Source organism: Cynocephalus volans, chromosome 1, assembly GCF_027409185.1.
Source record: "Cynocephalus volans isolate mCynVol1 chromosome 1, mCynVol1.pri, whole genome shotgun sequence".
NCBI lineage: Eukaryota > Metazoa > Chordata > Mammalia > Dermoptera > Cynocephalidae > Cynocephalus > Cynocephalus volans.
Window position 1 is genome coordinate 199,666,723 of NC_084460.1, and position 25,630 is coordinate 199,692,352.

The 25,630-nt window shown below is 39.5% G+C and overlaps 1 protein-coding gene across 1 annotated transcript; it reads right to left on the reverse strand.

Annotated features, from left to right (window-relative positions):
* Positions 1–10,482: 10,482 nt before the first annotated feature.
* Positions 10,483–25,000, reverse strand: DDX18 (DEAD-box helicase 18). Its single transcript, XM_063101529.1, has 14 exons — positions 24,845–25,000; positions 23,000–23,287; positions 20,690–20,833; positions 19,124–19,259; positions 18,662–18,762; positions 18,343–18,542; positions 18,134–18,248; positions 15,973–16,112; positions 15,205–15,366; positions 14,702–14,854; positions 13,838–13,951; positions 12,913–12,969; positions 12,379–12,556; positions 10,483–10,950 (listed from the first exon to the last, which is right to left on the reverse strand). Exons 1-14 carry the CDS (start codon positions 24,927–24,929, stop codon positions 10,808–10,810), a joined length of 2,016 nt encoding a protein of 671 aa, XP_062957599.1. The 5' UTR covers positions 24,930–25,000; the 3' UTR covers positions 10,483–10,807.
* Between the last annotated feature and the right edge of the window lie 630 nt (positions 25,001–25,630).

The following is a 25,630-nucleotide window of genomic DNA, read 5'->3' on the forward strand; positions in this document are numbered from 1 at the left end:
GGGGTAGGGCTTGTGTTGCTCTTCTCTGCTGCCTCAGCATCTGGCACAGTGCCTCACACAAAATAGTCTCTCAATGAAGTTATTATGGTTGAATCAATGGCTGTAAGTGTCTTGTTCCAAATTCTCTTCTGACTTCCAGTGTCCATGCTAAAGCTACCCCTGGATATCCAGCCAAATTCTCAAGACTGACTTACTCCAAACTAAGTCTCTCTTCTTCCCCATAAATCAGCAGCTCCTCCTGATTTCTTTTCTGTTCAAGTCCTATTTATTGGGCTCATTCTATGCTTACTAGACACAAGGGGTTCAAAGATAAAATAAGATTCAGTCCATGCCACCAAACATGGTCTCAATCAGGGTTTCCCAGCCTTGGTACTATTGACATTTGGGGCTGGATAATGTGTGTTGTGGGCTGTCCTGTGCAGTGCAGAATGTGGAGCAGGGTCCCTGGCCTCTGCCCACTAGATGCCAGTAGCACCTCCTCCCAGTCATGACAATTAAAGATATCTCCAGACAAATTAACTCAGTTGAGAACCACTGGTTTAGATGCAGAGACATAAAGATACAGAAAGAGAAAATTTCAATATGAAGTAGATGTAAACACAAAGTACAGAAATGGTCTGTAAGGAAATTAAATTGAAGACTTCAAAAATAATTGTATCTACACCAATGAGCTGGCCAATAAGCTAAGGCTTTAGTCACATGAAATAATTAAAAGATTATGTCAGACAGCATTGTCATAGGTGGGAAGAGGGAAAAGAACTGACACTTGTTTAGCCTTGTCAGTTGTGCAAAAATTGCTTGGCATTTGTTGATTTATTTCATTCTCAAAACAATCCTGCAAGGGTAAGGATTATTTCCCATTTAGTCTGATGAGGAAAGTGGCTAATGAGGTAAAGTGACTTGCTCAAGGCCACACACTGGTTTCTCTTGTATTTGCTAATGGCACTACCTTTCCATCACCTGATCTTTATGGTCATCATACCCTCTTGTCATCTTTGAACCACCCCAGCTGTATTATTCATCACGTCTGGAAGATGGCAGTACCACAGTGACCTCCTGTCTCTCCAGTGACCTTCTTTCCCTCTCCAGTTTTCCTCACCTCCAGTTTCATCCCTGTCCTTTCCACCGTAAACCTTAGCCAGGATGAATCCTGATGCATAACTGCATACTGCATCTCAGTTCTCTCCGTTGCACAGCAAATTCAAGTTCAAACCTCAGGGCTTGGCTCTCTAGTCTGTTTCTCTGATTTCCACCAAGGTCTCTGGCCCCATCTCCCACTGCCTTCCCAAAGCATATGTCATGCTCTGCTAAAAGCAGCTAATATTTCTTAAGCACTTACTGTGCCAGTTCACACAGTCCTTCCAGTAGACCAGCAAGGATGATAGTACTGTTCTTATTTTACAAATGATGGCCACGAGACACAGGGAAGTTGCTTGTTAGTGAGGGACAGTGCTAGAACTCACACACATGCAGACCGCGGAGCCCAGGCTCTAGGCTGTGCCCCCAACCACCCCATACCGCCTCTCTGTCTTTGCTCTCACTGTTCATGTTGACTGAACACCATGTCTTCTCTCTTCCTTCACTGCCAGATAAAGTATCCTTCAGACTCAACTTTGACTGTACATCTTCCCAAAGCTGTTCTTGAGCATTCAGCCCTTGAGATGGTTATTTTATCTTTGTAGTACATTTCCTTCTGGATTTATCTCAGAACTCTCACAGTAAGCTCATAGACCAGAACTGGACTCTCCCCTGCATCCCTAGGCTCTTCCTCTTAGCAGATACTCAAATACACGTTACCTATGAGAAAGAAGTCAAGGGCACTGCTCCTATGGTGTTTGGCCTTTTTTGTTTTCCTCACCCAAAGCCGCCCTGGTAGCTGTGACTACTGGAGTGTCAGGGCTGGGAGCTGAGCTTTCTGTGTCCTTGCCCCAGCACTGCCAGCACTGGATAAGGGCTCAGGTTCTCAGGTACTTGCTGTCTGCATCTGAGGATGTCAGCAGCTCTCCCTCAGGGGAGCAGGGAGGAGGAAAGTCAGGGAGGAGGAAAGTCAGGGAGCAGGAAAGTGCCCAGCTTTGGGGCTGAGCAGAACAGCACTTGTATACAGGCCAGGCCATTGACTTACTAGCTATCACAGATGCTCTTCTGAGCTTCTACTTCCTCATTGTAACATCTGGATAACACCATCTTTCTCAGGGCTGCTGGGAGGCTTAAAGAAGTTAAAGTATAGGGGACCTGAACACCCCACTGTCAATATTAGACAGATCATCTAGGCAAAGAATCAGTAGAGAAACACAAGATCTAAACAATACTCTAGAACAATTGGAATTGGCAGATATCTACAGAACATTCCATCCAACAACCTCAGAATATTCATTCTTCTCATCAGCACATGGATCATTCTCCAGGATAGATCACATATTAGGTCACAAATCAAGTCTCAATAAATTCAAAAAAATTGGAATTATCCCATGTATTTTCTCAGACCACAATGGATTAAAACTAGAAATTAACAATAAACGAAAATCTGGAAATTATACAAACACATGGAAATTAAACAGCATTCTACTTAATGACATATGGGTCCAAGAAGAAATCAAGCAGGAAATTCAAAAATTTATTGAAACTAATGAAAATAATGATACATCATACCAAAACCTGTGGGATACTGCAAAAGCAGTATTAAGGGGGAAATTTATTGCATTAAATGCTCACCTCAGAAGAATGGAAAGATGGCAAGTGAACGACCTAACACTTTACCTTAAAGAACTAGAAAAACAAGAACAATCCAAACCTAAAGTTAGCAGATGGAAAGAAATCATTAAGATCAGAGCAGAACTCAATGAAATTGAAACCCAAAAAACAATACAAAAGATCAATGAATCAAAAAGTTGGTTTTTTGAAAAGATAAATAAAATTGACAAACCATTAGCATGGCTAACAAAAAAAAAGAAGAGAGAAGACTCAAATAACAAAAATTAGAAATGAAAAAGGCGATATTACAACTGATTCATATGAAATACAAGGAATCATTCGAGACTACTATACACAACTATACGCCAACAAATTTGAAAATCTGGAGGAAATGGATCAATTTCTGGACACACACAAGCTCCCAAAACTGAACCATGAAGATGTAGAAAATTTGAACAGACCAATAACAATAAAGGAGATTGAAGCTGTTATCAGAAGGCTCCCAACAAAGAAAAGCCCAGGACCAGATGGATTCACAGCAGAATTTTACCAAACATTCAAAGAGGAATTGACACCGATTCTTTACAAACTATTCCAAAAGATTGAAACGGACGCAAATCTCCCAAACTCATTCTATGAAGCAAACATCATCCTGATACCAAAACCAGGTAAAGATATAACCAAAAAAGAAAACTACAGGCTGATATCCTTGATGAATATAGATGCAAAAATCCTCACTAAAATACTACCAAACAGAATACAGCAACACATACGTAAAATTATTCACCACGATCAAGTGGGATTCATCCCAGGGATGCAAGGTTGGTTCAACATATGCAAATCAAAAAATGTGATACACCATATTAATAAACTCAAACACAAGGACCATATGATCATCTCTATAGATGCTGAAAAAGCATTTGATAAAGTTCAGCACTCATTCATGACAAAGACCCTCTATAAGTTATATATAGAGGGAAAATATCTCAACATAATTAAAGCCATATATGCCAAACCCACTGCCAATATCATCCTGAATGGAGAAAAGCTGAAAGCTTTTCCTTTAAGAACAGGAACTAGACAAGGATGCCCACTCTCACCACTCCTATTCAACACAGTGTTGGAAGTACTAGCCAGAGCAATCAGAGAAGAGAAGGAAATAAAGGGCATCCAGATTGGAAAAGAGGAAGTCAAACTGTCCCTGTTTGCAGATGACATGATCCTATATATCGAACAGCCTAAGACCTCTACAAAAAACCTCTTGGAATTGATAAATGATTTCAGCACAGTAGCAGGATACAAAATCAACATACAAAAATCAGTAGCCTTTCTTTTCTCCAATAGTGAACATGCAGAACGAGAAATCAAGAAAGCCTGCCCATTTATAATAGCCACCAAAAAAATAAAATACTTAGGAATTGAGTTAACCAAGGATGTGAAAAATCTCTGTAATGAGAACTACAAACCACTGCTGAGAGAAATTAGAGAGGATACAAGAAGATGGAAAGATACCCCATGCTCTTGGATTGGAAGAATCAACATAGTGAAAATGTCCATACTACCCAAAGTGATATACAAATTCAATGCAATCCCCATCAAAATTCCAAAGACATTTTTCTCAGAAATGGAAGAACTATCCAGACATTTATATGGAATAATAAAAGACCACGCATAGCCAAAGCAATGCTGAGCAAAAAAAATAAAGCTGGAGGCATAACACTACCTGACTTTAAGCTATACTACAAAGCTATAATAACCAAAACAGTATGGTACTGGCATAAAAACAGACACACTGACCAATGGAACAGAATAGAGAATCCAGAAATCAACCCACACACTTCCTGCCATCTGATCTTTGACAAAGGCACCAAGCCTATACCCTGGGGAAGAGACTGCCTCTTCAGCAAATGGTGCTGTGATAACTGGATATCCATATGCAGGAGAATGAAACTAGACCCATACCTCTCACCATATACTAAAATCAACTCAAAATGGATTAAGGATTTAAATATACACCCTGAAACAATAAAACTTCTTAAAGAAAACATAGGAGAAACACTTCAGGAAATAGGACTGGACACAGACTTCATGAACACGACCCCAAAAGCATGGGCAACCAAAGGAAAAATAAACAAATGGGATTATATCAAACTAAAAAGTTTCTGCACAGCAAAAGAAACAATTAACAGAGTTAAAAGACAACCAACAGAGTGGGAGAAAATATTTGCAAAATATACATCTGACAAAGGATTAATATCCAGAATATATAAGGAACTCAAACAACTTTACAAGAAAAAAGCAAGCAACCCAATTAAAAAATGGGCAAAAGAGCTAAGCAGGCATTTCTCTAAGGAAGATATACAAATGGCCAACAGACATATGAAAAAATGCTCAACATCACTCAGCATCCGGGAAATGCAAATCAAAACCACACTGAGATACCATCTCACCCCAGTTAGGATGGCTAAAATCCAAAAGACTCTGAACAATAAATGCTGGCGAGGTTGCGGAGAAAAAGGAACTCTCATACATTGTTGGTGGGACTGCAAAATGGTGCAGCCTCTATGGAAGATGGTATGGAAGTTCCTCAAACAATTGCAGATAGATCTACCATATGACCCAGCTATCCCACTGCTGGGAATATACCCAGAGGAATGGAAATCATCAAGTCGAAGCTATACCTGTTCCCCAATGTTCATCGCAGCACTCTTTACAATAGCCAAGAGTTGGAACCAACCCAAATGTCCATCATCAGATGAGTGGATATGGAAAATGTGGTACATCTACACAATGGAATACTACCCAGCTATAAAAACGAATGAAATACTGCCACTTGCAACAACATGGATGGACCTTGAGAGAATTATATTAAGTGAAAAGAGTCAGGCACAGAAAGAGAAATACCACATGTTCTCACTTATTGGTGGGAGCTAAAAATTAATATATAAATTCACACACACACACACTCACACAAACCGGGGGGGGGGGGAGAAGATATAACAACCACAATTACTTGAAGTTGATACGACAAGCAAACAGAGGGGACATTGGTGGGGGGGGAGGCGGTTAGGGAGGAGGGAGGGAGGTTTTGGTGATGGGCAACAATAATCAGCCACAATGTATATCGACAAAATAGGAAAAAAAAAAAAAAAGAAGTTAAAGCATATAAAGCAATTAGCTCTGACCCTGACCAACCTCGGGGTCAGACTCGTTTCTTAACAAACTCCTAAGTGTATGCCCTGAGCATGCAAGGGCCTACCAAGTGTTTGTCCCTGCTCTTCCCTAAACTGTCCTTTCTTTCCTCTAAGTTGGATACAATGAGCTGCCTATAGCTCTCCTGCGCCCACAAAACAAAGACAAATCAAGTCACCAGCCGTTCCTGCGTGGAAGGTGCCTCTGACAGCGCAGGAGCCTCAGCTGTCCTCTTTAGCACATCAGAGAGGCCCCCTGCTGGGGAGATAGGGAACCATGGAAGGGTAAGACTTCTCCAGAAAGAGGGCTCCTTTGAGCAATTTACTGGCCCAAAGCATCTGAAACCATTACTGTTATTTTGATGGTAGAGAGAGTGTGTGAGAAAGCAGGTTAAGTCCTAGAAAATGTCACTTTTCTTATTCCTTTCTTCCCCTTTTTTCTGATGGATGTTCTTGTTAGTATCAATAGCTTTTGTTTCTAACAGCTGACTCTGCTCAACTTTGTGCAGATAATCTATGGATATCATTCCTTCCTCCCTTTCTATAGAGGAGGAAACTGAGGAACAGAGAGGGGAAGTCACTTGCTCAAGCCTCACTCTTAAGTTCTGCCTGACTCCAGAATCTGCTGCCCTGTAACGTTTGATGCCCCCAGCCCTGCCCTTTTACAGCTGCGTATATTCCCCTCAAGGCTGTGAGCAATGCCCAGGGTCTTACTTCTTCCTGCCTCCAAATCGTCCAGATTGAAAGCAGCTTCTCCCTGATCTGTCCTTAGAGGTGGTGAACTTGCCACTTGTTCTGCCTTTGATGCATCCTTACTCTAGATGTTTCAAGTCCCGGCCTCGCTCAAAATGAACCATTTTCCCTGTGCTCAGGAACACGAAGGCTCTGGGCATGGATGTGAATGGCAGCAAGCAACCTGGACATTTTACACACAGAGGGGGAGACAGAAACTGAATCTCAGAAGTTATATCTCTGTGCTCTTAGTTATGGGCAACAAAAAGTCACTCTGTATGATTTAAACTGAAAAGGAATTAATTGAAAGGCTATAAAATGGCTGCAGAACAAGGCTTGAAAAATAGGAACCAGGGCAGGTAGGTAAAAGGCAAGACCACAGCCAAAGTCATGCTGCATGCTGAGACTGGTGCAAGTATGGCTGCTGCCTTGGATGCAACAGCCAGAATGACCTCTGTTTCCAATGCAGCTGCCTCTGGAACCTGGGTGAGAAAGCCTCCACTTCTACTGTTTCTGCTTTTATTAATTAGTATCTGATTCAGAATCTGGGCAGGTGTATCTGATTGGTCAAACCCAGGACAAAACTCTGCCCTGGCGGCAGGGGAAGCATTTCTGCTTTTCTGATGGTAGGTGATCTCAGCAACCCACCAGGAATTGAATGGCATGGTCTCCCAACACAGGAAGGTTAAATGCTGGGCAGCCCATCCAGACAAAAAACGTCCACTACAGTGGTCATCCAATTAGAATTTTCTCTATCCCCCCTTAAGTTACAAATGTTGATACTGGGTCCTCAAGGGAAGAATGGCTTCCTTTTTTCTAAAGGACATGCGGCCAAGGCAAATTGGTTTTATCTTCTGTACCAACGCCAATTAACAGTGACTGAATGGAGAGCTGTTGAGGGATATTAAGGCTCAGTCCACTGCAGGGAGGTATGGGGGACATGAGTGCTAGGCTGTTCTACAGCATGCTGCTTCCCACATAAGGCATTCAAACAAAAGCAGCTGTTTCCCTCTAAAAACCCAAGCCCGTATGTCCCCACCAGGCCATCCTAGTTTGTGGATGATTATGACATACTAACACCATTGCCTGTGCTGGGTATTTTCACTCTGCAAGGTGACAGCAGAAAAAGTTTAGTGAGAAGCTGTATGCTTATAGATTGCAGCCTGGCTGTTCCTAAACCTAGCTGTGCGTAAGAATCACTCAGATTCCTCTGCCTAGCCAAATGTCTACTTAATCAGAATCTCCTGGGGATGGGGCAAGAAAATCTTAGTCCACTGGAACCTGAGAAGGATGCAGGATTTCCAGGCTTGGAAATAGCTGAAATACTTGTCTGCATCTATCATATCATTTGGAATACAGTACTGTAATTGTCCATGTTCTCTATTTGTAACCAGCCTCCCTTCTGAGAGGGACCTGACCACAATCATGTGTCCTCTGGTTTCTGGCACCTAACAGGCTTTTAATTTATGATGAATAATGTTATCCAAAGGCACATTGTTGTTGCCTCTAACAGTATTAATCAGAAAATGGCATTAATCTACTTGACAACTACCTTACAAGAGTTGCAAGACTGGATCACTTTCCAAATCCTGAGTCTGCTCTTCAGAATTCCAGGGGATCCAGACTCAGAAATCCTTAATCTGTTCTCCAAGAGTCCCAAACTGGCTCGTATTTGGGATGAACCCCTGTACTTGCTGCTGCTTGCCAGCAAGCTTCTCACATAATAAAGAAAGCTAACATGTGTTGAGTCAGGCACTGTCCTAGCACTTTTTAACACCTTATAGAGTAGGTATTATTACTCTGATTTTACTCATGAAACACACCCAAGTTAAGGGCACAGCTGGAATTTAAATCCAGGCATTCTAGTTCCACTTTTAACCCTTAGTTAATTTATGAATAAACTAGATCCTTTTTTGGTTATCTTGAATTCAGCTTTATTTATGCTAAACTGGCTGGTTAAGACAAAAAAAAATTAGATATAGCAATGATTAATCTTCACTGTAGCCGAGAGGACCCAAAGGCTTCTACTTGCATGCAGTGGTCTGCTTGGCTGCCTGCCCACTATGCCTTCTAACCTCCATGGCTGAAGCCACTTAATACCACTTGTCAACTGCTACCAGCAACTATGCTCTCAGCACAGGAACCTAAGGAGCCCTTCTTGTACAAATGTGACTTTCAGATGGTGCTGCCGTGACCTTGTGTGTGACTCTAGTAACTGGCTCTCTGACGTTGGAGCCCTGGCTGGGCTGGTCAAGTCTGGTTGTTTAGATGTTCCCAGCCTTGACCATCCTGGTACCAGAATAGCACACAACATCCAGTGATGTTATTACAGTAGGAGCAATCTTTCCACCTTCTGTTCATATACCCTTGTCATAAAACCTCTGGAGACTGATTCAAACTGGCAGTCAACAATGGCAAGACAAACAGGGGCCCTAGACATGCCGAGACAGGGAGCCAGTCTGAGACAAGCAGGTGTCCAAGAACCCAAATCCCAGCAGACCAAGCAAGAGTTAACAAAGCACAGTCATAAATAAAATATAAAATTCACGTAATTATTTAATGACACAGAAAAATAATGTCATGAAACAAGCTGGTTACAATTAGTAGGTAGAAGATGACTCCATTTTTGATAAAAAAAACATTAAAAAGTATGAGCATGCATAAGAAAAGTTAGAAGGTTATATACCAAAATATTAACAGTATGTACTCCAGTTCAGTGATTAAATATTCTTTGCTTTTGTGTATTTTTTGAAACATGATTATTTCTGAAACAACAACAACAAACAAAAAACAAGGTACCGGAAGGAACAGTTATTAAATGCCAGGAGTTAGAAACCCAAGAAGCCAAGCTAGGAACCCAGCAGTTAAGGTATGAAACCCAGGACAAGTCCAGCAAGGGTGACAGTGGTCAAGCCCAGAGGTGGAACATTGTTCTTTTCTTTTCCTACTGGAATGCTGTTTATCGGACAGTTTCCTCTACATTTGATGTTCTCAGCATACTTACATTTTATGGCTACAAATATTAACTGGCACAACAACAAAATGATGCTAGCAACTTTGGTTTTGAATTGGTACAAAATGTAACTATTTCTAGTTGTTCACTATGCAAAACACTAGAAATCAAGTGTACCTACAACAAAAAACCCACCCTACTAAATAACTAACTTTCCTATTATTTTTCTGACCTCTGTTTGTTTTCAATTTTCACTGAAAATCTGTTTTTTGTTTCATTGATCTGGAAGAGAGAATTTTTTTTTTTTTTTTTTTTTTTTTAACAAAGAAACTGACATTAATGTACACTGAGCACTGTCTGATGTCTTGGCCTTTAAGTCTACTTGACAGTTGGCCTTGTCTTCTAAGTACTCTGCAGAATGGGAAGGACTCACCCAAACCCAAACCACCTTGAAATAAACAAATCTGAATGAGTATCACCGTTGTGTTTTTTAAAATAGATGTTTGCTAAGTTACCAAATGGAGAATAGCAGAATATACCTAAATTGCTGTAAATGAGGCTCAAAAATTTCAATTGTGCACCCTCCCCCCTCCCATGTTAAGACTACTAGGGACACTTCCCTCGAATGACACATAACCCATATTTCTTGCTTCTTAAAAAAAAAGTAGTGATACCAACTTTATCCTAAGGTGCTGCTTCTTAGGTTTACCCAAAACTCTTTGCCCTTTTATCCTGCAGCATCTTCAGGAGGGGTCAATAGATAATATTAAGATCCAATAAACAACTAAAACCAAAAAATAAGCTGAGACTATTTTCTGCATTACCACCACCTGTCCAGTATACTCTATCACCTTTTATAGCAAGTTAGTACATCAATCCAGGCCACAAAAACCTTTATGCACCAGGAAAGAAAAATACAAAAACAATTATATTAAAACAATGATACAAAATTTTTTTTTGAAGGGGAGGGGGAGAATATTTAAAATTAAAATACTGTATCATTACAACAAAGACCCAAATAATTCCTTGCTTTGTCCTTGGGTAACCAAGGAATATTAGTCTGTATTATATCCCCCAAATAAGACTTGCTGGAAGTAACAGTGCTCAGTTCTTGCAATCCAAGTCAATTTATACTTGTTAGAGCAGTCCAAATTATAAAGGCTACAAAAATTCCTTCGTCAGAACTAGAGAAAAGAAACCCACTTCAGGGCAAAGTTATCCAAGATGAAAGTGTGTGATTTCAGTGAGAGAACTGCCTCCTGTCAGATGATTTCTTACTAATGTTTTTAAAGATTTTGGACTTCTCAACTTTTTTGGTTTTCTGGTAGCCAAATCCACCACCACCTCCTCTCTTTTTACGCTTGTCTTCATTGCTGTTCACGTCTAAAGGCAAACGTTAAGGAAATCAAGCAACAAAGCTAATAAATTCCAATATAACATCTACACAGAAAAAAAACTCGCATGCAAACTATTGTTTCTACCATAACCCCTCTCCCTGAACAATGAAAAAGTAGAAACATAAGCATACATAATAAATTTCCAGAAAATTAGGAGTGGCCACAAGATTGTGAACCGAAATTAGCAGATCGGTCTGATTTTAAAACCCAGTATAATAGTCATGTTAATTATTTCCTCCACACAGTAAAACTCAAGGACATTAGTGAGTTAAGAGGTCAATCAGGAAGTATAAGGGAACTCATTAAAAAACACCCCCAGTGTCAAAACAAATGACTTCTGCTCAGAGCTGATTCTGGAACACTTAACCAAGTGAAGAAGCTGTTCTTCCTTTCCCATGATTCAACATACATTCATTACAGTAGTTATTTACTCAATGCCTACAATGGGGATGCTGACCCAAGATATGGTCCTCCACTCCCCTTAGAAGTTACTGCCATGCATCAAAGAACAGAACTCATTTTAGCTGGTTCAGTTTCTTCTGCTAAAAATGTGGTAATAAAGCACACATTATAAATTGCAACAGAAGCAACTGGAGGTATTTCCCGCCTTTTATCTTTAGCAACATTTAAGGTTTCTTTTCTTTTGCTGAACTCACCACTTCCTTGTAAAACCCTTCAATGACTCTAAGAGAATTAAAAGTCTTTTGAAAGGTCCCATTCTCTCTTCAGCTTCAGAGCTTCCTGTTCCTCCAGCTACAGTGTAGAGTACATCCTCAGCCAACAACACAGCTCTATTACTTCACTTCTCTGTGCTTCTGCCTAGAATGTACAACTATCTATGTGGGTCTCACTCTCTGATGAATTCCTTTGTCTTTTTAAGGCTTAAATCCTGTGAAGGTTAATTCTCGGGGTCAACTTGATCAGAATAAGGAATGCTGAGAAACTTGGCAAAGCTATTTTATTAGGTGTGTCCATGAGGGTGTTTCCAGAAGAATGCATGAGAAACTATCACTCTCTCTGCTCTGGCATTTTCTGGCCATGTGAGACCTCTGCATTGCTGTAAAGCCACCACCAAAAAACCCTCACCAGATGTGTTCCCTGGACTTTGGACTTCCGGCCTCTGAAACCGTAAGCAATAAATTTCATTTTCTTACCAGTTCAAGGTATTTTGTTATAAGCAACAGAAATGGACTAATACAAATCCTAAGCTGCCTAGCTCCTGTAGCTCCTGTCCTTGCTCACTCCACCTTACCTCTGTCCTGTGCTAGCACAGACAAGCAGACATTGACCAAGATGACACTTGAGCCTCCAGTCCACAGCCAGAGCACATACCAACCCACTGCAAAGCCCCGAATGCCCTTGTCAAGCTTTTGTCCTTAATTCCAGGATGACTTCATAACACAGAAAAGGATACTCAGATCAACAAAAGGAGGCACCTTGAAACCGAATGACAGAGCAACTTGAGGCAAATTTAAGTTATTGACATTAAAGATCTGCTTCAGAGAATGGGAATCATACGCTCGAATGTATGACTTATATGCTTCCTGCGCTGACTTATGAAGAAAGTAGTTCTTTTCAATCAATTTTTCAAGCTGAAAAATAAAGAAACATTGCTTTTAATGAAATAAAAAAGCAAACTTCAAATATACTAGAACAAAGCCATTCCACAAAAAAACATATTTATTCTAACACACTTGCTACAGGCTATGGATTATATGCAAAATCATGCTGCAATAAGAACAATGCAAAAGTTCTTACAGGGTGTGAACCGAAAGGAGGAAGAGAGCACAGGAATGTGGTAACCAACACAGCAAGAAACCTTAAAGATCGCAGTCCAAACCTCCCATTTTATGAAAGGCAGAATCAGAGGACAGTGACTGCCCAATGAAACACTATAAGGGTAATATTGGGACGAGATTATCTCTTACAAATGTATTTAAAAACATACCTGAGATTGAATATCAGAAATTTTAGACCAAGAAAAGTCAAATTCATTTAATGGAACCTAGAAAACAAAAGTATAAAGATTAGTAAAAAAGGATGATCAACATTTAAATTTTTACTAGGTATTAAAGAAAGAGAAGGATGACCAGTCCTACAGAACTCCCTCAGACAGATAGAAAGATATGCTTTCTCTAGATTCCCAATATCAATGGGAAAATTTCTCTTTGCTCTGCTGAATTAGGAAATCTTCTAATCTGCAATTCTGTTTTCCTGAAAAGTGAGGTGAGATTAGAGTGTTGGGGGATTGAGTGTGATGTTAACTAGGGAAAATATACACTACTTTCCCAAAATGGCAGCGTGAGAAAAGGCAACAGGTAGTAGCCATCCTGGAGGCAGTTGTAGGAAATGGGGATTAGGGCTGAAGTTAGTTTTTAACAGTGAGAGACTTGAGATGGTACAGTGATAACTGCAAGGGAGAGATCTAAGGTCAAGGGCTGATGAATAAGGGAAAGGAAGAGGCAAGAGCAGGAGTGAATGAGGATCTCCACTGCTTCACATGAGGTAGGAGGGAAAGATACTAGGATGAAGAGTTGTAGAGAAGACTGCAGGGAGAGAGATGAGTAGGCATGAGGGAGCTTAAAAGGAGAGGGGAAGGTTTCAAATAGGGCTGTAGGAAATGGGAGAGGAGAGACTGGGGACACAAGAGCATTGCTGAGCAATGCAGAGCTAGAGGGCTAAGCCACCTGGGTAGTACCCTTTGTTCCAACTTCCTGGGCCAGAAGCACATCCTTACTTAACTGCTGTAAAAACTTTTAATAGCACTGCCCTGACTCAGAACTCCTCTGACACATCTAGAAATGGTGTTTGCTAAAGTCCTTCACAAGAGGAATCTGTTCTCAACTTAAGATTTTCCAAGCAAGGATCTTTACCTTGGATTGTTTCAAGTAACGAAGGAATCCCAATTCTTCTGGGCGCAAAATGAGCAAGGCATGCCCTCTTCCATTCAGGCCTCTGGCTGTTCTACCCACGCGATGAATATATTCCTTTGGTGACAAAGAAAATCTGAGCTAATGCACTGAGTTCCACATGGGCCCTCTGGCAATGTCCCTGCATTTCAAGTAAGTGCACAGTGGGGGACAGAGGCTTGTCAGCACACCTGTCCTGAGATGGTGTGCCTCCCACAGGGCTAGGCCACACACACATTCCCAATGCCTCCCACAGGGCTAGGCCACACACACATTCCCAATGCCTCCCACAAAGCCAGGCCAGCATTCCCTCTGCACACACCATCCCTGAAGGGGTAACAGGCCATAAAAAGGCTGGACACTGTTCATATTAACACTGTAATCTAACAAAATGATTTTTAAGTGTGCTTCATCTTCAAAATGGCTTTGAAAAGACATGTTTAAATGTTAGTTGACAATTTATTATAAACCACTGTTTGTTGAAATTATTTCTCAAGGAAGCTAATTCTACTATACATTCTACAGAATATTATATACCTCCTCAAGCAAATTTTATTTCCTTCAGACATCTGCTGCTCTTAACAGATCATTCCAAGGCTCTAACATTCCTAACTTATGCTCCCCTGATGCCTCTCAAACCTCTTTGTGCCCTCCTTTGGGCCTTGTAAAACCCGAAATACTTATCAACACCAGAGAAATACTGCAGAGTCACTGCACAGTAGGGATAAATGTTATAAATGTGAAATAAGGTATTTTTCAGGGAACCTGGAGGGTAAGTGCATTCCTTCCTGTAGAGCCAGCCTAAAGACATCCATGGATGCCAGTTACCTTAGGGTCATCTGGAGGGTCATATTGAACAATCCAGTCAACTTCAGGAATATCCAGTCCTCTTGCTGCCACATCTGTACACAACAATATCCCCGAATCTGCATTGCAGAATTGGAAGAATGTGGTTGTACGCTTATTTTGCTTCTGCCTTCCCTAGAATCAAATGAAAACATCCATCAGAGCTGGAACCTTGAAGCTGTTTCTGGGAAGTCTAGATACAGAACCTCTGACTGTGGAATTGTTACTTTACTGCAAGCTCACTCCCTGACCTATGTCCTATTTCCCCAACTGTACAAAGCCCCTCGAGAACGATAGAGTCCCTTACTCCTTTGTAGTCCTTGTCTCTCCAAACCCAGCAGAACTCCCTCCACACAGGATTAATTATCCAATGATGATCAAACTACTCAGACCTACGTTTAGAGGAGAGTAATACCTCCAATCCTGCAATCTACAGAACTTGATAAGCATAACCTGTTTTTAATAATTTCATCATAATCACTTACATGAATAGCCAAAACAGGCAAATCAATGTAGTTCAGCAACTCGTAGTGGTATTTCACGGACTTACAAGATGAAAAAAAGACCATCAGTTTCTTCTTTCGGTTCTTCTTAAGGAATGTAAAGAGCAGAAGAAATCTCTTTTCTGAGGGACAAACAACATATCCCTAGAAATGGTTCAAACAAACAAATACAAATGAATCAAATGAACACTTTCAGCTTCATGAACCAATGTAATCTAATTGAGAGCACTGGTAAACATAGCACATATACCATCATGCCTTATCTACAGCATTTTAAAAACTAAACAACCAACCAAAAGGTTTTTAAGCTACATCTAGTTACAGGGAATATTTTATTCATCAAAAGACTCAATCTTAAAGTTCTTGTTTTAATCAACCCAGTGTGGATCTCTGCAACCTCATTTCTATCCTTTCACAGCTACATGTCCTGGGCCAGTCTCTCCATCATCCAACTCACCTCAAATCTTATGGGGAGAGATGATTAAAAACACTTTTTTTAATCGCATTTAAAATTGGCAGTGATTAATAATGCCTGCCATGTGGCAAGTGGTATCAACAGAGTAAACAGAATTGATCAAATGATTCAGAATTCATGATTTTTATACCCGCAGAGTCTAGACCCAATTCTCAAGTTCACTATACTTGAATTAAAAGTTCATTAACCCATGTGCTTTCTGAATGATCCTCCAAACAATTATAAGAAATCACCAAATAAGAGCCTTAAAGTTTTAAGTTACTTATGAAAAATACCTGCTCAAGACCATCCACTGTTGCATTAGCTTTGTCATCATCAACGCCAACATACAATGGCTCCTTTTTCAGGGAAATCCTGGCCAGATCTTCAACTTTTCGAGTTTGTGTGGCAGAAAAGAGCATGGTCTGTCTGCGTACTGGAACAGATACACAAAAAGTAACCCAAATCTTTCAGGAAATGTTTGTAATCGCTTCACAACTACAATTACTCTACGCAGAAACATCAGGAATGAGAAATGTGATATCACCACAGATTCTACAGATATTACAAAGGGTTAGAAAGGCATATCACGAATAACTTATAGGTCTATAAATTTGATTATTTAAGTGAGAGGGACAAATTCCTTGAAACATAAACTACTAAAGTTCACTCAAGAAAAAACAGAAAACCCGAATAGTCTTAAATACACTAAAGAAATTGTAGTTAAAACCTTGAAAACTTCAGGCCAAAATGGATTCCACTAATGAATTCTCTCAAACATTTAAGAAATACTAATTCTTCAGAAACTTTTCAGGAAATCAAAGAGGAGAGTTTACTTACCAACACATTCTTTGAAGCCAGCTATTATCCTAAATGAAAACCTGACGATGCCATTAAAAGAAAACTATGGACTAATATAATTCATGAGCAGATGCAAAATTTCTTAACAGAATTTTAGCAAAGTGAATCCAGCAATATATAAATTTTACCATATTAACTACAGAAAAAAAAATCTGGCCATTTCAATTGACATAGAAAAATCATTTGACAAAGTTTAATATTCACTTCTGATTAAAGCCCTCAGCAAAATAGGAACAGAAGGGATTTTCTTCAATCTCCTAAAGGGATTTACATAAAATGTATAGCTAACATCATACATACTTAATGGTGAAAGACTGAATGCTTTCCTCCTAAGATCAGGATTAGGACAAGCATGTCTGTTCTCACCACTTCTAATCAGTAGTGTAGTGGAGGTTCTGGCTGGGGCAATCGGGCAAGAAAAAACACTAAATGAAGTAACTGTCTTTTTTTATAGATGACATGATTACCTATGTAGAAAATCCAAAAGGCAACAGTCACCTGGAGTCATACTAAATGTTGCCTGCAGAAATAACTATCTCACTGGATATGAGATGAATTGCATTTATTTGAGTGTATACAAGCAATGAACAATTGAAAATTAAAACTTTAATAAAATACTCAGGAATAAATCTCACAAAAATATGAAAAAATCTGTATACTTAAAACTCCCAATATTATTGAGAAAAATTAAAGACTTAATAACTGGAGATATTCCTTACTACAGTTACATGACTCAATACTGTCTTCCAGCAATGATCTCCATTCAAAACAGGCAACAACAGCTCAATGGATAAAGAAACTGATATACAATGGAATGCTACTGAGGAATAAAAAGTAAAGTACTGATACATGCAATAGCATGGATGAATCTCAAAAGAATTTAAGAAACCAGACCCCCAAAAAAGTGCATAAGATATGATTCCAACTATATAAATCTCTAGAAACCGCAAGCTTCTCTACAGTGACAGAAAGCAGGTTAACAGTCGCCTGGGAAAAGGTAGATATGTGAGGAGGGGTGACTGGAGGGACTGCCAAGGTGCAAGAGGAAACTTTTGGGTATGATGGACATGTTCATTACCTTGATTGCAGTGATGATTTCATAGGAGTGAACATGTCAAAAGTATCAAATTGTATACTTTAAATGTGTATAGCTTATGTCAATTATACCTCGATAAAGCATTAACAAATCATAAGGAATGAAATCTTAGCCTTATTATAGATATAAGCAGTTTATAATGTTATAAGCACTATAACCAAGGTATGTACAAGTCAAATCTAACACAGAAGGCAAGTCTATTACTACCTGGGAGATGTTAGAAGAGCTAAGAATAGTTAAGAGTGGGGTGGGGTGAGACATGTTAAAACTGTTTAACTTGCATTATAACCTCTAAAATGCCAATTTATTAGTCACGTGATACAGTCACTGTATCATGTGACTAATAAATTTGATGCTTGATTTCCATAACACCTCTAAGGTACTTTACTTGGCTTCTATAGTAAAATTGTGGTATTAATACAGTAATTTTTCTACAGGAACAACTCCTATCTGCCTCCAACAGGCACTTTGTAGAGCACTTGCAGATGTTACCTACTTACCTGGCAGAAGTTTAATAATCTGCTTTAATTCCTCTTCAAACCCAACATCCAAGATACGATCAGCCTCATCAATAACCAGACACTGTAGGTTTTTATACATAAACCCTGGGGTATTCTAATAAAACAAAGGACAAAGAAAACTGTTAGTTGTCAAGTTCATGTTTCATAGAAAACAATGAGAGAGGCACTACAAAATAGTGTTCTCTTACCTGCATATGGTCCAAGAGACGGCCTGGTGTGGCCACAATGATATTGATCCCATTAGCAAGTTTCTGTGCTTCAGCAGATCTGTTACTGCCGCCCATTATCAACCCATATGTGTGAACATGATGAGTCATTAGCTCCTTAAGAACCCCAAAAGTCTGCATGGCCAGTTCTCTAGTAGGTGAGAGAATAAGGACTCCTGTTCCTAAGATGCAAAAGATGATATTTGGTAAAAGTCAAACTGTGGTTGTCACTATAAGTCCTTAACAGCTACAATAAACTTCTAGTGAAATAATGACAAAAACAAACAGATTAAAAGCTTACCATTTCTGGGCATGAACTTTAATTTAACAATAAGTTCAACAGCAGGGATGAGGAATGCCAGGGTTTTACCACTGCCTGTTTTTGCAGCTGCTAGAAGATCTCTAAGTATTAAAAAGAGAAAGACATTTAGTCTACTCGTTCAGTAAGTATTTACTAAATACCCACCATGTGCTATGCAAACACATTTTAAAGACTAAGGTTAGAATATGAACAAGACAGACAAAGTCCTTATCTTCTGTATCAATCAAATCAATCACCTGAGTTATATAGCTAACTCAGAAACAAGAATTGTGCTACAGAACAGAAGTGAACACTTATCTTCAAGCATCTGCAAATAACTTAATGCCGGCTAGATACATGACCCAACATACAGTACAAAACCAAGGAAACACTGGTGTTTTCATTAACAATCTACTAGCCCTAAAAATAGATATCATGTCCAAGCATCAATATTAATCATACCTGCCTTCCAAAAGTGGTCTGATACTTTTATGCTGAATTTCAGTCATGTTTGTAAAGCCCATTTCTTCTACAGCCTTCAGAGTGTTTTCATTGACAAGATTAGTTAGAGAAGCAAATGAAGTATCTTCAAAGGCTCCTAAACAGAAGACAGTTTATTATTGGCAAATTTATTTTTTTTAAATACTGCTTTAGTTGCCTAAACTAGTGTCACTTAGAAGAGCTTCTTGCAGTAAGAAGAAACTAAACCCCAATCACTCCTATGTGATAATATTAAGAAAAAGACCTTATACTGTTTATGTTTCTGACTCTTCATGGCTGTATGATTTAAAGTCCAGAGCCCATAGTGTAACAAAATAAGGGGAGGAGGAGGTAACTGAGAGACTTACAGGAAATGAAAATGCCAAGGCAGGGGGAAAAAAAAAAGAGTCCTGAGAGAAATAAAATGTTTAAAAAATCTGATATAAAAAAATAAAAACATTGAGCTTAATAAAAACTGAGTATGAAGTCTTATCAAAAAAGTAGATCATCTCACACAAAAGGGACAAACGAGAATAGTGAGATATAGCCACAGAATTTTAGACTGAACCCACACATTGAGTGGTGTGGTGGTTCTGCAGCAGGGAAAGGCATCAAAATCACCTGAAGAGCTCCCTCCTCCCACATGCCCAGGCTGAATCCAGAGATTCTCACCCTTTGCACTACTGATATTTTGGGCTGGACAAATTTTTGTTGTGGGAGGCAATGCTATGCATTACAAGATGTTATGCAGCATGTCTGAACTCCAGCCACAAGATGCCAGTAGATTGCCCCAAGTTTTGACAACTAAAAATGTCCCATAGGAGTAGGGTGACCAACCTTCTTGGTATGCTTAGGACAGAGGGGGTTTCTGGGATGCAAGACTTTCAGTACTAACACTGGGAAAGTTCTCGACAAACCAGGATTAGTGAGTTACCCTACCTGGGAGGCAAAATTGCCCTGGTTGAGAACTACTGCCATAACCTTTGCAATTTTGATTAAGCAGGTGTGGGATTGGGACTCAATATTTTAACAAACAAAAAACCCAAACCAAACAAACAACCTAAGTAACTCCTAGACATTTCTGGTTAGGAGCAGCTAATTCTAGTCTAAACTCTACTTTATACAGGAACAAAGGCCAAAGGAGGTTAACCTGGCCCAAGTCCCTCAATTACATTAATTTCATCACTCTTTCATTATTAGTAACTGAGCCTATATTAAACTTCTGGTCTCCAGACTTCTGGGCCAATGATTTTCCTATTACAACATGGAATGAACCTTTGAAAAGGAAAAACAAAAAAACCCCAAAGGATCCCAGAAACTATCTGTGCACATATAAAAATATTTAGTGTTAGGAATGGAGAAAAGGGAAAAAAAGAAGGAACAAAAAGAACTAAAGCATCACAAAGTAGAAGATTTAAAAAAAAAAAGTAGGAGATATTTACCTTTTTTCCAGGTAAATTAAAAGTCATAAATGAACCTTCAACAATATAATCCAGACAGGTGTAACATTTTAAAGAAAATGTATCTGGAAAACTTCCTGGAAGTTACCTGTCAGTCCCAGGGGCAGGCTGGGCACTTCACTGTCATCTTCCTCGTTATCTGGCTTCTCCACACTGTTTTCTGTCTCTTCGGGAACCTCAGCACTGCCTTCTTCACATTCTCCTTTGTTTTCAGTTTTTGCTTTTTTTGTATCTTTGGTTTCAAAAAACAAAACCCCCCAAATTTTCTTAAATGAGGTCAACAAAATAAAAGATTTGTGATGCAACAGGTGTATTTTCAAAAGCTGAACATATTCTGTATTAATTTGTTAAAAACCAAGGGTATATATACATATAGATTTACCAACAAAACTTTTTTTGAGGCTTCTTAATGTATTATACCATCTCATTAACATTTTTTTCCGAAAAGTTCAACTAAGCGAAATAAAGACACTAATTATAAGTTCCATATATTTCACTGAGAAAAACAGCACATCTGATTAATGTAATTTTTAAAAACTCATTACAAGCACTGATTTTTCTTCCCATGCCATTTGTCCTAAATTTCCTATGGAAGCTACTTTTGTTTTAAAGACGAACAGAAAAACCAAAGGCCCTTAAAGTTACTAGAGATAAACTGTAAGGCAAGGGCAACAATGTACTTATTGGGGTGATAAAAACTGGACTGTTCCCTGATTGTAAGTGGTAAGGGAGAAAAGGAGGTAGAGCTTCCTAGCTTCTCACTTCTAAATTCACAACTTTCATAAGGTCCTAAACTACCTTTCCAGTCATACCTCTCATTAGACTCAACTCAGGACTCTTCATAGCCCAGGACTGGCCTCTTCCCTGTACCTTACTGCCACCTTTCTGGGAAATGGTCAGCTCTGCAGGACCCACATGTTCAAAAGCCATAGATGTCATCAGCTAGTCTCCACAGCTTATCACTTTTGTTTTCCTCAAAATAGTTCTTAACGTTTACTCATAAAGTTAAAATTCCCAGCACTGTGACCCAATGCTTGAGAGAAGAAATGATGTCACTTCCTGGGACATACTCAGAATAAAAATCCTAAAGGCATCAATAATTTTAGAGCAGGATTATAATCACTTTAGAAGTCCAATGCACTATCCATTGCGCAACGGAGCCACCTTGGAGCAGGATTATAATCCCTTTAAATCAAAATTAATTCCCAATCCTCATGCTTTTCCATATCTTGTTTCGCTTTTTGTTTAAGCAATTCCTCATAACCTACAAATTAGTTTGTAGGCAGTGTGAAGACAAACAGCCATACATGTCTGAAAAAGTTCAAAGCTCCTTTCTAGATGAAACCTTTATTTCATATAAGATATGTACCTAAATAGGGTGTTCTTATTCAAGAGCTGGCACACTTTCTACAAAGAGCCAGATAATAAATATTTTAGGCTTTTTAGACCATACGGTCTTTGTTCCATAAAGACATGTCTTTATGTACTATCTGTGTACTGTCTTTTTGCCACAAAGACAAAGTACACAAATGGCCATTGCTGTAATCCAATAAAGCTTTATTTACAATAATAGGCAGAAGGCTGGAGAGTTTGCTAACTTTGGTCCTAGTCTACACTGAAATCTCTGATTGTACACATATCAACTAAAATGCCTATTCCTTCACCTGAGGTTATCCAAATTCAATCATCTTCAAAAAATAGTCCCTCCTTCTCCCCCTCCCCAACATTATCCTGCCCATTCTATTCACTTGGAAATTAATGTTCCATTTATTCAGAAGTTCCCTAAATGCTCTTTTATACACTTTGTAACTAAGTCTCTTTCAAAGGGTGGAATTTATGGTAGGGAAAAGGAAGAAATAGGGCAAAAAAGAGGTAAATGAAAAGAAAAATTAATGCAAAGTCCCTTCATACAGAAAGGCCTAGGAAGATGACGCAGATTGCTTTAGTGTTAAATAATTCTACGATGCGGTTTGTAAGTTGGTAAAGCTAAAATACTATGCCATAACATACCCTATTCATCATAAAAAGCCCAGATAACTGCCAAGAAGATCAAACTTCTAGAATTCTAAGGAGATCCTTACTTAAGTGTAAGGGTTTCTTCAAGGTTAGAGAATGTAAAAACGACACATCGCTCAATTATTTTGAGAAAAGTTAAATGCACATTCCCACTAATAAAATGTTTCCTTCAGCTACAAAGTTAGTCTCTGATAATTGGGGAATACAGGGAATTCTCATACAAGGGTACCTCAAAAAGTTCATGGAAAAATAGAACACATATGAATCTTTCCATGAACGTTTTGAGGTACACATATGTCTTGTGCACACAATAATAGAGGAAAGGTGAAATAACTGAAAAACTGTGTGAATGGCTGAAGTTCAAAGAAAATGAAGTACCTACCAGGCCCAGCATCAGTCATCATTTTTCTCTTTTTCTTCTTCTTTTTCTTTTTTGATTCTGAATTGGGAGACTGTGTTGCTGTTTCTCCATTGGTTACTATGGTAGATTTCTGGAAGGATTTTTTAACTTTTACTTTTTCCACTGCTTCTTTAGACGTATCTCCATTTTGGGTTTCTGATGAGCCCACATTCATAGACTGTTTTAGTGATTTTTTAAGTTTTCCAACTCCCACTGTTTCTTCAGACACATCTCCATTTTGAGTTTCTGACAGGCTCACAGCTGAGGCCCCTGTTTAAAAACAGAACATACACTGTGACAGAAAAGGGGAGGTTTACTTAGAAACACTGGAATCCCAAATGAGAAATACCATGGCTTCCAGGATTCAAATTATTTAGATTTTTCTTCTCTTGCATGTACATTATTAAAACCTCTTGCAATTTTATGGTGTTCTCCTATAGGAAAAGTAAGTTTCCTTTAAGAAAAAATGCTGGAAAAAGGAAAGCAATATTGACTTCTTATCTTTAGTAGACCATATCTGTGCTTTAAGGAATCCAGGTCAGGAAAACTTCAATAAAATCAAACATTTAAACAGATGGAGTCAGACAACATCAGTTACAAAATAACATATGACTAACTGATATGCTGAAAGACATTTACATTTTATCACAAAACTTACTTCTAACTTCAAAACATTCAACCCCAACTCTCCTATACTCTTCATATACAAATACCTGAGCACGTCTTTACAAAATACTTGAGAATGTGTTTACAAAAATCCCCTTTTATATATGGAAAAAGATAAAATGTAAGTAACATTATCTTTTGTTCAAACTGTTATCTACATCTACACCAAGAAGTAGTTAGTAACACTGTCTTATTCTACAGGAATTGAAAATATAAGTGAACTTCAAAACACATTCCTAAAACCCATAAACCTATTGCCTCCATCAGGATTTCTTTCAATCAATTAATGTCTATTGAAAATCTACTGGGGTGGCAACATACCTCCAACATTTTCTTCAGCAGGGGGGTACACTACAGGGGGGTGTTATATCTTACATGGGACTCAAAGGGTTAACACAATGACTTCAAGATCTCTGGCCCACTGTCAGGAAATTAGGACTGCAAACGAGGTGGGTAAAAAAGATAATACTATCCATGTAAAATCCTTTTCACTTAAGTCACCGTGCAGGACACGAGTATGCAGAAGCTCTTAGGAAATCTATATATAACCTAAAGTTGGCAGTAATGGGAGTATAGGGAATGAGAAACTTTGTGTTCAACGTGCGCAGAAGACACTTTTCAAGCTGAATATGAGGAAGCGCTACATTAGAAGAGTGAGAGAGAAGCTCGGTAGAAAAAGGCATTGGTATCGGGAAAGCTCTGTAGTGACACCTGGGCTTTTCTTGAAAGAAATACAAAAATTAAATAGATAATGTGAAAGGTAAGTGCATAGAGATGAGAAAGTTCCACATGTCTGACTGGAAACGGGCGGGGTGGGATGAAAGTGGTGAGGGAGTAAAAATGTGTAACGTGGAAATGCAAAGGCAGGTTTCGTTGGAAGGGCGCAAGAGAACCCAGAGACCTGCTCTAACCCTGAAAGGAGAACCTGATGCTCAAAAAGGTCGGGCAGTTCTGGGGCCACGCGGCGAGTGGCCAGCAGCTCCGGACCTGACCCGAGGCGGCCCTACGCTGCTTTCTCACTCTCTACAATCACCGGTGCTCCTAGGGATGCTGCCTGCACCACACCGGAGACGCCGATACTCCCCAACATCGCGGCTCGCCCTCGCCGGCCGCCCGAGAGCTCCCAGCCCGCGCGTGGGCCTCTCAGCCGCCGCGTCTCACCCTGTAGCTTCAGGTTTCGCTGCCGCAATTTGAGGTTCCGTTTCTCGATCTTCTTGCGCAGGAGTTTCATAGGCAGGTGAGACATGCTGTCGAAGAAAGGGCTTCACCGCTGCGCCACTGCACAGCTCCTCTACTCTCCGAGTTGACGTTACTTCCTTTTCGTCCACACGTGCGCAGTTCTGCCAACCGGAAATACGTCACAGGAACCCTGGCGCCTTGACAAGCGGAAATAATTCCGGGCGGACGTGCTTTTGAACGCATGCGCCGAGGTAGGCTTGGCGATCGGATTCTTTGCAGCGCCCTCTTGGGGAGTGGAGGCTGGATCCTGCGCCGGGTTTACCTCATGGCTGAGCTGTCTGCGCCGTCGGGAGATTTCGGAGATTTGGAAGTTTGAGCTTAACGTAGAGGGAGACTGAAGAAACGAGATCGAGCGGAGAGTCTTAGGGAGTCTCGGTTTTTATGTTCCTACTCTCTTTGGATTCTGGACTATATAGGAAATCGAATAAAACCTAAATTTTCTCTATATGTGTGTGTGTGTGTGTGTGTGCGTGTGTGTATAAATAAATATATATATGTGTTTCCAAACTTCTTTGACCACTCTCCTCATAAATGCTTTTCATGTCACTTGGTACACATACACACGTAAATATAACATTTCTTAAAGGAATACTCCTTCAATTCCATTCATTCCATCATAAGTTCTATTCTTAGTCCATTAAAAATGCTGATTACTATGCGTTTATATTTTACTTTTTTAAAAAAAATAATATTGATTATATTATTAAT